Raw genomic sequence first — 12,999 nt, forward strand, 5'->3', positions numbered from 1 at the left:
GGAGTCGCGGTTCCTCCGCCGTCGCACGTCACCATGGCGACGCCACCAGCACCTGAAAGGGCTCCTTAGCACGTTATAACATCCATAATGTACAAAGTGGACGGGTCGACAAACACGGAGACGCACAACGTTCAATCACCGGGTACCCGTGTGAACATGCACACACACACACACACACATACACACACACACACACACACACACACAGACACACACACATAGTAATACAGACTCTACTACAAGCACAAAGACACACAAACGATATAACAAACATCAACACACCCACGTACTGATGATATGAACAGACACCAATACAGACACACAAACACACACTCACTGATACAGACACACTAGTATGACACACATACCAAAACCAACAAACACACACTATTATCAAGGCAGACCCACACTCATATAATACAAACAAACACAGACATCAATACAGACCTACAATCTAATAATACAAACACACACAGAAGTACAGACACACCCACACACACACAACACACACCACTAAGAACAACACAGACCCACACACTGATATTAAAAATACACACTAATACCACACACACAGGCTAAAAATATTAATAAAAACACACACGGATACTTATATAGACATACACACCAACACACGCTCTACAATCAATGCAGACCCACAATCTATAGTAAAAAAACAAAGTGCAGACAGACAGACACACACGCACATACACTTACACAGACATACAGAGACACACACACACTGATACAAACACAGACGCACTAGTACAAACACCCACATGTACTAGTACCGACACACACTGGTGTCAAGGCAGACCCAGACTCTTATAATACAAACACACACACACACTCTAATATTAACATGGACCCACAATCTAATAATCATGCACACAAGTACCAACAGACACACACAAACACAAATCATGATGCTTTGGGGGTCATGTCACTGTTGGGGGGCGATGACATCGATTGGGGGGGACGATGATGTCACTTGGGGTGATGATGTCACACGGGGGGCTTCACTTGTATTTCAGGAGCAGATTAAACTTCTCCCTCATTCAGCCTCTTGTTCTGCTGCCTCCTTTTCCTCGAGACGGTTTTGTGTGTGTGTGTATGTGTGTGTGTGTGTGTGTGTGTGTGTGTGTGTGTGTGTGTGTGTGTGTGCGGGGGGGGGGGGGGGGGGTTGCAGGGGTCACTCTGTGTGGTTTTCTCACGTGTCCGACTCTTTTGACATTCAATGGCGTCTCGTGCGCTTAGGGTTAATCCTGTCAGAGCGTCGCCGCGGCAGAGCTCTCACTCTGCTGCCAGGGAGCAACACCGCAACGCAAAACACAAAACAACATACAACACACAACGCAACACCATAACACACAACACTCTAACACACAACGCAACAAACAACTAAGCACTGCCATGCACAACTCAACACCACAACACAAAACCCTGCAACACAAAGCAACACACAACATTGCAACACAGAACTCCGCAACATACAAGTTAACACCACAAAACACACCGCAATACACAACTCAACACTACAATGAAACACAACACATCACAATGCATAGTGCAAAGCCCCAACCTAACACCATGCAACAACTACACAATGCGCAAGAACACACACACACAAAACCCCACGCTATCTTTTCCTGCTCTGAGCTGACTCCTGTCAATCATGATGTCACTTCCTGTGCTCCGCCCCCTGCCTGCACAGGTGAGGCCTCTGTCACCTGGCGTTCCAAATTCATTTCCTGCCACCCATGTGGCAGCCGGCCAATCAGAAAACAGCTGTAAAGTTTACAGCGGAAGAATCAGTATGTGACGAGGCTGTAAAATAAAATACAGCTGGGGGGGGGCTTCCCCTGCCTCAAACATACACAGACACACACTCACACACACTGACACAGAGACAGATATGCACACACAAAGACATTTAAATAGATGCAAACAGACACACATCCAACAGACACAAATATAAAAGATACAGATAGACACACACACACACACACACACACATAAATGTAGACATAGACACACACAGAAAAACAGACAGAGGGACGCACACACACACAGACACAGACGTACATATATAGATGCAAACAGAGATCCACATACACACTCATACAGAAATATGTACATGAACACGTACACAAATCCACAGACACACACACATATACACTAATACACACATGCATAGACACATACTCATACAGACAAAAAACACACACGCGGACCAAAAAAACAGACACAGACGAACGCACATGCATATATGCACACACGCACACACATAAATACACAGATGCATAGACACCTACTAACACAAACAATATAACACACATGCAGACCAAAAAACAGACACGGACGAACACACTCGCATATACACACACAAACACACAAATAAAGACAGAGATACACACAAACACACATGCATCCATAGATACACACACACTGACACATACACACATTAGCATTTTTATGAGCAAAGATCAGCGCAATGAGGTGTGTTCACGTCGATGCCCCAGCAGGGAGAGGATGAGCTTGAAGCCGAGCCTCCACCTGTGGAGGTCCACGTGGATCCGATTCCGACCCAGGCAAGAGTGAAGCTGTGACTCGAAAAAGGGCCCGAGGGGCCGACGAGCCGGAGCTCCTCGGCCTGGAGCTCCTGTGCCGGGTTGGGTGTCCTCCTGCGGGCGCCCCGCAGCAGGGCGGAGCGAACCCTGCCCCTTTGTCTGCAGGCCTTCGTCCCCCTGAAGCAGGAAGCAGGATTTTCATTCCTGCGCCGGATTATTCTCCTTTTAAAAACTGTTTCTGTCTCTTTGACTCAAACAGGATTTAGGATTTGGGGTCCCCCCCACCACCACCTCGCCCCCTCCCACACACACACACACACACACCTCCCCGGCCCCCCGGTGGCCCCCCGGGCCCCGTGGCCCCCGGCCTGGTGATTTGTGAGCAGCCCGGCGCTGGTTTTGTCCAGCGGGGGCCCATTAGAATAAGAAAGCAGGGGGAGCACAAAGACGGAGCGGGAGCGGGGAGCAGGCCGGAGCGGGGCGACGGGGTGCGGGGGGGGGCGGGGGGAGGCCGAGGGCCGACGGAGGGGGCCAGCTTTGATGTCCCAGAACCAATTATTGAGAAATGACTGGTTCTAATGGAAGAATTGATGGAAAATGGTACGCCTGTCTCGTAAAGACGTCCTTAAAAAACACTTAGTGCCAGACGCCAGCGCAAGCATTTCTAACGCCTCTTTGTTCGGCCCGCCGTCGTTTATTCACCTTTTATTCCCGGACACGCCTCTTTCCACCAATCACAAATCACCTGTCCCGGCGCCGCCTGACCCCTGACCCCCGGCCCGGCAAGCAGAACTGGAGGAGATGGTCTAAGCATTGTTGCTGCTTAGAACCCTTTAGAACAGTCCCACCAAGCAGAGACATTCACCCCTTTAGCCGTTTTCTAGACAGAAGAGTTCCAAGAACTGTCCCGCTCCAGGAAGTAGTCTCCTTCAAAAGCACCTTTTTAGCATTCCAGCAGGCAGTGAGGGACCATGGAAGTGAGCAGTGTCACCAAACATCTGCACCTTCAGCACCACACTCCAAAACAAAACACTAAAGAAGAAGACGAGGACCGCGTTCATGAAATAATAACCATCAAGTGTTTTTATCTTCTCCCAGCGCTGCTTCACCGCGTGAAGAATCCCGTTAGCAGTAGGCTAACGGCGCACTTGCAGTGTTTTTGTCCAAAATGTAGATGTTCCTCTGCAAGCCCTGGAACCCCCTCTGAGGTGTAGCAGGCCAGAAGAGCTTGGACCTCTTTGTCACTCCATTTCTCGCCAGTTCTGTCTGTTTAGTCCCTGGAAAACATCTGACCAGTGACTAGGAAAGTTTTTAAAAATGGCGCCGCAAAGTCCACAAGTAGTATCTGCTAATGGGTGTGGCTTAGGAGTTTCACCAATCAACTCGAAAAGAGACGGCCCTCGGAGCTGAGGTCCGTGATCCCTGGTTTGTCTTTGGTCCACCGAGAAACGGCCTGATTCCTGAAAAAGTTCTACAAAAAATGTGAAAGGGTCACTTAGAACTTACCAGAACATTTCTACCAAGTCTGAACATCCATTCTTTATACTTGAATGAATCTCAGCTCGCTTTATTTACTAATTCGACAGTCATTTCAAAGCCTCACTAAACATTTCTTTTGCTAAAAGAACAAATGTAGTTCCTCATGATAAGAGTCCATGTTTTCTAGTGGTTCCTCAGAGCCGTCTATCGTCAGACTGGATCTTGGCGGTCGAGACGCTGCCGCCGACGCCGGGGTCACATGACCTCCTGCAGCTCCTCCGCCGCCATTTTTTTTATTGTCTGAAACGTAACACCGTGGTGACGTAAAGTACGCATGGGAAATATGCATAAGGTGACGTTTGTTTACGAAATAAAGTTAGCATGAACCAGCCTTTACCTGGCATTCGCTGGCGTCCCCATATATTGCTCCAAAGTAAAGGGAGCATTTAAACAACAAAATGTAACTCCAAGTCAGTCACACTCATGTGAAATCAAACTGACCACTAAGGAAGCGACACTGATCCATTTGGACTTGTTTTAAGGACATTACATCAACATTGGATCAGCCTGGAGTGAGTTTTTACACTTTAATTTTGAGCGACCCCAAATGCAGCCCTCCATGGGTTCATAAATTTGATTTCCATTGATTTTGTGTGATTTTGTAAAGAACAAACTATCTAATGAGAATATTTCATTCATTCAGATCTAGGAGGTGTTATTTTAGTGTTCCCTTTATTTTTTGAGCAGTTTATATACCTTTATTTTCATATTGAGTTATCTTTTCTTTTCATATTGATCCTTATATTTTTATCTGTACTTTTTGTGAAAAAGAACCAAGAGCAATTTCCCCCTCGGTGATCAATCAAGAAAAATGATCATTAAATCCAATGAGACAGTGGGATTGGAAACATCTATAAAATAACCTGACATTTGAAAAAATGTAGCAAAATGTAGAAAATAGCAAATGGATTAAAAATCTTACTTTCTGACCTTTATAAAAACGAATAAAAGTAAAATGCAAAAATCCAGACAGAACTGCAGGAAAAAAAATCATGCGAGTCTCAAGTGAGAAAAAAACCCACTTGTATTTATGAATAAAAACAAAAACACGAATCAGAAAAAAACCCTTTACACTTAAATAGAAAAAAAGAATACACTTTTATGGCATCAAGACGCTTTTCGAACCAAAACTTTTTCCTCCCTTAACACCTTTGTTTCATAGTGTGTGTGTGTGTGTGTGTTGGGGGTTTGCTCCGGAGCGTGTCTCCTCCCCGTGGGGGGGGTTCTTTATTCCTTTTCTTTTTTTTTTTTTTTTTACTCTGTTTTATGTTTTTAACTCTAAAAGTCTACGCAAGTGTGTGTGTGTGTGTGTGTGTGTGTGTGTGTGTGTGTGTGTGTGTGTGTGCGTGTGTGTGTGTGTGTGTCGCGCTCGCGTGGCTCCGATTGGCTGGCCGTGATTACCGGCACGCTTCTGCGCGCGCGGGGCGGACAAACACCGCGGGCGTCATTATGCAAATGCGCAGGCGCGCGGCACGGGGCAGACCTGCCGCGCGCCCGTCCTCCTCATCCTCCACGGGGCGGGGGTTCGCCCCGTGGGTTGCGGTGGGGGGGGGGGGTGCGGGGTCTCCGTGGGAGGGTAAGGGAGCGGAGGGGGGGCCCACGCATTGTCCCCGCCACCGTATATAAGCGGGCTGAGGCCGGTCGTGTGCCAGGCTCACCGGCTCGCACGAGCTGAACCCGAGCGCACGCACGTGCCGCGAGCCCCCCCCCCCCTCCCTAAAGAAAAACCCAAAACGCAGAAGGGCACAGTGTGTGTGTGGGGGTGTGTGTATGTGTGTGTGTGTGTATCCGCGCCCGACCATGGAGCCGCACCTGTCCGACTTGGACGGCGGAAGCTGCGACTTCTTCCCGCGCTCGGACGACGAGGATTCCCGCGCCGGCTCCGACTCCCCCGCGCAGGCGCAGCAGCATCACCATCACCACCACCATCATCACCATCATCCGCAGCAGCAGCAGCAGAAGAAGCGGCGGCGCGGTCGTAACCGCAGCGACGCCACCGTGCAGGTGGTGAAAAAGACGCGGCGGCTGAAGGCGAACGACCGCGAACGCAACCGTATGCACAACCTGAACGACGCGCTGGACGCGCTGCGCGGCGTCCTGCCCGCCTTCCCGGACGAGACCAAGCTCACCAAGATCGAGACGCTCCGGTTCGCGCATAACTACATCTGGGCGCTGTCGGAGACCATCCGCATCGCGGACCTGCAGGCGGGCCGCGGCGGCGCGCCGAGTCCCGCGGCCGGCGGCGACGCGTGGAGCTCCGGACGCTCGTCGTCCTCCTGCTCGCCGGACTACAGCGGCTCCAGCCCGGGGAGCCCCGCCACCGCTGCCTCCGCCGCCACCGCCGCTTCGGCCGCGGAGGAATACGGCTACCTGACCCGCGACCCGCTCTTCGGCCTCCGCGGGTTCTTCTGACCCGGACGTTGGACTAGTTCACCCGCTGCCTTACGGACTCTAGAAGTTCTCCTTCTTCAGACCCCTGGTCCTCCTCCTCCTCCTCCTCCTTGCATGGAGGTGAAAAAGTCAATTTCACAATTTGTTGAATGAAGAAGCAGAAACGAGCGTGAAAATCGAGTTTCAAGGTTCCGACAAAAGACTGAATGAAGCTCATCCATTATGTATCCTGACCTCCCCGACACACACACACATACACACACACGCACACACACATATACACACACTAACCCCCCCCCCTTCCACGCAAGCCCGAGATGTTATGTGAAATTATTTTTTATTTATTTCCCACCTTGTCCAGATCAAATGCTGTATTTTGTACATAAAGAGATTTTTTATTCTATTTACTTCCGGTCGGTTTCTTCCAAATAAAAGTTATAATGTTTTTAAAAAAAAACTATGAAAACCCATCGAGTTGATTTTTCTCTCTCCCACCCACCCACCCTGATTAATGATTATTGACGTGGACGCGAGAATGAGCGTCCACTTGGTGATTTTAAAATAAAACCGATTTTAAAATAAAAACTGATATTAACATTAATCAGTTGCTCTTGAAATGGATACTCGCAGTACTAGTAGTACTACTACTGCTATGAAAGAATACCATTGGTTCACAGTAGTATTCAGAATACCTGGATTTTCACCTCGTAAACTGATCAGCCGATCGGCTCCAATCAATACACATTGGTTTGTAATGAATGCTGATGTAGAGGGATTGCAGACAAGTGGCGCGTCTGTTGGTGTGTGTCATTATTATTGGTGTTATTATTATTATGTCTGTCATTGTGTGTCTGTTGTTGTGTGTTTTCAATTGATGTCTTTTCCTTGAATGTCTGTTGTAATTGTGTCATCAAAAATTGGTGTTGTGTATTTGCGGTTGTGTGTGTCGGTTGTGGTCATGATGTGTCTGTTGCCTTGTGTTTGTAATTGTGTCTTTTTGTCTGTCTGTCTGTCTGTTGTTGTATGTGTGATGCCTGTATTTTATTGTGTGTCTGTTATTGTTATTGTTGCTGCTGTGTTTGTTGCATGTCTGGTGTTGTCTTTTTTATTGTGTGTCCATTGTTGTGCGTCCGTTGTTATGTATTTGTTATTGTAAGTGTGTTGTTGCCGTGTTCGGTTGTCTTTTGATGTGTGTCTGTTGTTGTTTACTTTGTCTCTTATTGTTATTGTGTGTCTGTTGTTGTATGCCTGATGTCTGTGTCTGTGTCTGTGTCTGCGTTTGTTATCATATGTCTGTTGTTATTAAATGTGTCTTTTGTTATGTTAGTGTTGTGTGTGTTCTTTATGTCTGTTGTGTGACGTCTATGTTTTTGTATCTTTGTGTGTGTGTCTGTTATTGTTGTTATTGGTGTTTGCTATTGTTATTGTGTGTCTCTTATTGTTGCTGTGTGTATGTCCGTCAGTATCGTGTACCTGTTGTTGTGCGTCCGTTATCCCTTTTACTTTTTTGTGTGTCTGTCGTTGTGTGTTTGTTATTGTTGTGTGTCTTATGTGTGTTGCTGTTGTGACTTTTGCTGTGCGTCTGTTGTTATTGTTGTGCGACCACAGTTGTGATGTAGCCCACAGCTGGTTTTGATGGGACCGGCCAATCAGCTTCCACCTCTACGTGATGTCACACACTTGCTCCACCTCCCCACATTGCCCTGGGAGGGGTGAGTGTGTCAACATACAATACACACACACACACACACACACACACACACAAACACACACACACATGCACATGCGATACATACATACACAAATACACACATACACACACAAATACACACATACACTCCCCTGTGCCATCCACCCCCTCTTCCCCAACACACACACACATACAATACACACACACACACACACACACACACACACACTAAAGATGGGGTGATTTACTGACACTAAAACAATAAACGGTTCCGTTTACAGCGTCATTAAAAATTGATCAGGAAAAGAACTGAGGGGACGAACCACCCTGACGGCCTCGGGCTTCGGCTCAGTGTGTGTGTGTGTGTGTGTGTGTGTGTGTGTGTGTGATCCCAGCAGGTTGTCATTGTAACAGAGAAGCTGTAACAGTCTGATTATAGTCTAACTACAGTTAATGGACAACAGATGGTCATGCGCATATACACACACACGCACACACACACGCTCATATACACACTTGCGTTCTGATCCAGAGCCTGAGGCGGCTCGTCCACTCGGACAGTGACCTTTGACCTGCGGTGAGCATCTGACCTGAAACACAGAGGTGTGTATGAGGAGAACACAACATGGAGAATATAGAGGAGGCCCAGCTCCTGCTCGATGTTTTCATGTCTTATTGTGACTCAGCGTTTAAGACCTTCACGTTAGACCTGCTGACATCAGAGCAGCAGCCTGATTGGTTCTTTACCATCTGACATTGGTTCCTGGTCAGCGCCCCCTAATGTTCACTGTAAACAACCCTGCAACAAGCAGGCAAGAACCAAGGGGGCACGTGATGTCAACAACGGTTGGACCTCCAGGTCCAAACCTCCAAGTCCAGTCCACAAGGTCTAAACCCATGGGTCCAAACCTCCAAGTCCAGTCCTTCAGGTCTAAACCTTTTGTTCCAAACTTCCTAGACCACATCCTAAGTCCAGTCCACTAGGTCTACATCTCCAGGTCTAAAACTCCAGCTCCAACCTCCAGGACCACTCCTTCAAGTCCAGTCCTTCAGATTTAAACCAGTCCACTCCACTGAATTCAGTCATCTAGCTCTAAACCTCCAGGTCCACCACGTTCCAGTCCTCAAAATCTAAACCACCATTGCCTGGTTCAAACCTCCAGAACAAGTCCTCCAGGTTCTCAAGGTTGTGTGGAACCTCCCTCCTCTGAAGACTACTTCTACAACTTGAGCAACATGAAATCATCTCATCTTCGTCGTCCCGGTTCTTCTTCTTTGGACCAGCAGATCGAAAACCGCTCTCCGCCGCCCCCTTTTGCCGGAGGGCCAAGGAAGACGCCGCCATGGGGTCACGTGATCTCCAGGTCTGGACCCTCAGACGAGACATTCGGTTGTCCCGCGTGGGCGGCAAACACAGAAGAAGAATTCATCAGCGATCCATCAGGAAACAAACGATTGGGTGAGCGGGCAAAAAGAGAGGGTTGAGTGACGGCGAGGAGCGACAGGGTCTGAAGAGGTCTCAGTGTCTGAAGGAGAGGAGGGTGAAGAGGATGAAGAGGCTGAAGAGGATGGAGCAGGATAAAGGGGAAGAGGAGGTTGAGGAGGCTGGAGGAGTGAAAAGAGACAACAGGTCTGTTAATCAGCGCCGGCTTCCATTCAGCTCATTGTAAATTCCTCCACATTGTTCTCAATTTGTTCTCCCACTTCTGCCCCTTTGTCCGACTCGAAAGCCCCCGGCCCCCCCTTCTTCTGCCCCCTCCATCTCCACCCACCCCCGTCAGGAGAAACCCCCTGCAGCCCCAGCGGGCCACAGTTGTGGCTCATGTTGAACGGCAGGAATCTGAAGGGGGAAGAAGATCCTCCGGGGTGGCAAATATAAGTTCTGAACCAGGAGCAGAAGGTGGGGAAGAAGAAGACCTATGAAAGAGAAGGGAAGTGAGATGATCCTCAAATAACCAACGTAAGTTTGACGAACCGGGGGAAACTACTGAGATGTGACAAAGACAGGAGAAGGAGAAGAAGAAGAAGTAGGAACAGGAGAACAACAAGAGGAGAAGAAGATCTCAGCCTTTTGTTCTGCTTCACTTCCCCTTCGTTCCTCTTCACTTCCTCCATTCACCCCCTCCAGGACCACTCACTCAGCTTCCTGCTGCCTGAGACACCCCCCTGCTACCCCTTGCTCCCCTCTTGTTCCCCCACCACTTCCCTCACCACTCCCCCAAGCCCCCGCAGGCTTGACCTGGAGACCGGAGACACAAGAAACACCCAAAATTTCAAAATAAACTTCAATGGGAAGTGATGTTGTTGCAAACCCTGGGCAGCCAATCACAGAGAAGATGTCATGGTGGGCGGGATCGATGCTGCAAGCAGCACCCAACGTTCCAAGGGTGTGGTCCTTACGGATGGAGGTAGCTCTGTGGTGGTAGATACTCTGCAGAGAGGGTGGTGGAGTCCTGGTGGTCTTCTCTCTGCATTTATTCCTCTTCACAATTCACCGCAGGTGTCTACAGGCCAAAGTGGGGGTGCTGCTGTTCCATACAGCGGAGAAGTTGCTGAGGCTCTTGGGTGACATCCCAAACTTCCTCAGCCTCCCACAGGAAGTAGAGTCATTGTTGAACCAGCTACATGGTGTTGAGTGACCAGGTGAGGTCCTCACTGAAGTGGACTCCCAGGCGCATGAGGCAGCTCACCCTCTCTACTTCAAGCTCCCAGATGAAGCAATGAGGTCTCATGTCCACTATCATCTCCTCCGCCTCATCCGGGTTCAGGGTGAGACTGTTGTCCTCACGCCTTGACACCACACTGGCCACCTTCGTCCTGTAGGCCACTCTCTCCCCTGCGGGTGAAGCCTCCTGTCACTACAGTGTCATTCGCAAACTTGAGGATGATGTTGTCCTTGAGGGAGGTGACACAGTCGAGGGTGAAAAAGGTGAAGAGCAGGGGGCTGAGGACGCATCCCTGAGGAGTGGCCTTGTTTGTGACGATGCTGGTTGAAGACCTTTAACAAATCCTGACTGGTGTTCTGCCAGTCAGAAAGTCCAGAAGCCAATTGGAGATGATGAGCTGGAGACCAAGTGTGGATATTTTGGGGGGGAAGACCATGCTGTAGGCCTAGCTGATGTTGGAGTCAGTGTCTTCCAGGTGGAAAAGGGGAGAAACAGGGTGGAAGCGATGATGTCTGACATGGACTTGTTGGGTCGGTATGCAAACCACAGGGCTGCCAGGGTGGTTCGGTATGCTCCTCTGAACAAAGGTCAGAACCACCTCTACAAAACATCTTATGATGATTAGCAGAGTGCTACTAGGTGGGGGGGGGGGGCTCTTCTTGGGAGGGGGGATGATTGTTGTGGTCTTGAAGCTGAGGGACAGGTTGAAGATGGTGGTGTGGACATCAGCCAGTTCATTGAGAGGGTTGTCCCAGGGAGGTGGTCTTGAGGCTGGTTGATCTTCAACACTGCTCTGTATACCTGGTTTGATGAGACTTCTGTGGCAGGGGAGGGGCTGGTGGTCCAGGTGTGCATGAACCTCCTCTCTGAGCTGATGCTGGAGGTCCGAAAGTGGAGCTTAGTTGAGCTGATGATGCTGGTGGTCTTGAAGCCAGTGAAGTGTTGCAGGCCTTGGAGGAGAGGAGAGGAACAGATTGACCTCAAATGTAAGGATATACCATCTTCATTTGTACTAACACACACACCACACACACACACACACACAGTGGGTGCTGTAAATCAGTGTGTGAGATGTTCCGGGTGTCATCTTTCTCAGGGGGTCAGAGGTCAGCAGGTAGAAGTGGAGGGTGAAGGGCTCTTAAAGCCCAGTGAAGAGATCACTGACACACGCTCCACCACCTCCACACACACACACACACACACACACACATACAAACACACGGACACACAGACACACACACACAAAAGCACACACACACACACACACGCACTCACGCACACCCCTTAAGTCCTTAAGTGGTGGGGCAGTTAGCTCTAGAGACCCAGGAAAGTGTCAATCAAGAGAGCAGCCAAGCAGCATGAACACACACACACACACACACACAAAGATACACAGACATACACAAACTCCTTGAGCACACACATATGCACACATATTCCAGGAAAACAACACAAGCACACAGATACATGCTGCAGCAGACACACACACACACACACACACACACACTCCGAGAACATGCAAACGCACAAATGCCCACTGAAGGTGGGCACACAGACACAGATGCACAAACTGCAGGAAAACACACATATGTACATACTCGGGGAAAACACAAACACAGATACATAATGCCGGTACACACACACACACTCATATACACCCCCCCCCCCCCCCCAGAAAATGGAAACACACAGACACAGGCTGCAGGTGGACACACAGTCACACACAACCCACATAAAACAGAAACACATATATATGTATGCACACACACATAGACACTGCAGGCACACACACACACACACATACACACAAACACCCCAAGAAAATGGAAACACACAAATACGGGCTGCAGGTGGACATACAGTCACACACACCCACATAAACACACAAACGCACACACTGCAGGGGCATACAACACACTCTAGGCATACAACAAGAAGCCATGAATCCCGATTTGACAAATGAGTGTTGATCTATGGATATTATGGGCTAGTGTTACCATGGCAACACAAGAGCGCAACCCCACCGGCCAGAAGGTGGCCGAAGTAAATATCTGATTTGTGATGGAGGATCCAGGAGAGGAGGTCCACCCCCATCCGGGAGAGGACCCGCAACCCCACCCCCCCTGCAGGTGAGGAGCCCCCCTTC

The 12,999-nt window shown here is 49.1% G+C and overlaps 1 protein-coding gene across 1 annotated transcript; it reads left to right on the top strand.

The window, feature by feature from the left end:
• The first annotated feature begins 5,762 nt into the window (after positions 1-5,762).
• neurog1 (neurogenin 1) lies at positions 5,763-6,954 on the top strand. The gene has a single exon (XM_086178583.1). The coding sequence runs from the start codon at positions 5,877-5,879 to the stop codon at positions 6,516-6,518; it is 642 nt and encodes a 213-aa protein (XP_086034709.1). The 5' UTR covers positions 5,763-5,876; the 3' UTR covers positions 6,519-6,954.
• Positions 6,955-12,999: the final 6,045 nt, after the last annotated feature.

This window comes from Fistularia commersonii, chromosome 31, assembly GCF_037954325.1.
Source record: "Fistularia commersonii isolate RoL2024-O1a breed Wild chromosome 31, RoL_Fcom_v1.0, whole genome shotgun sequence".
In the NCBI taxonomy this organism is placed as follows: Eukaryota; Metazoa; Chordata; class Actinopteri; order Syngnathiformes; family Fistulariidae; genus Fistularia; species Fistularia commersonii.

What these genes read in the sequence shown, in the direction of transcription:
- neurog1 (XM_086178583.1), top strand. Translation starts at nt 5,877, where the DNA reads ATGTGTGTGTGTGTGTATCCGCGCCCGACCATGGAGCCGCACCTGTCC.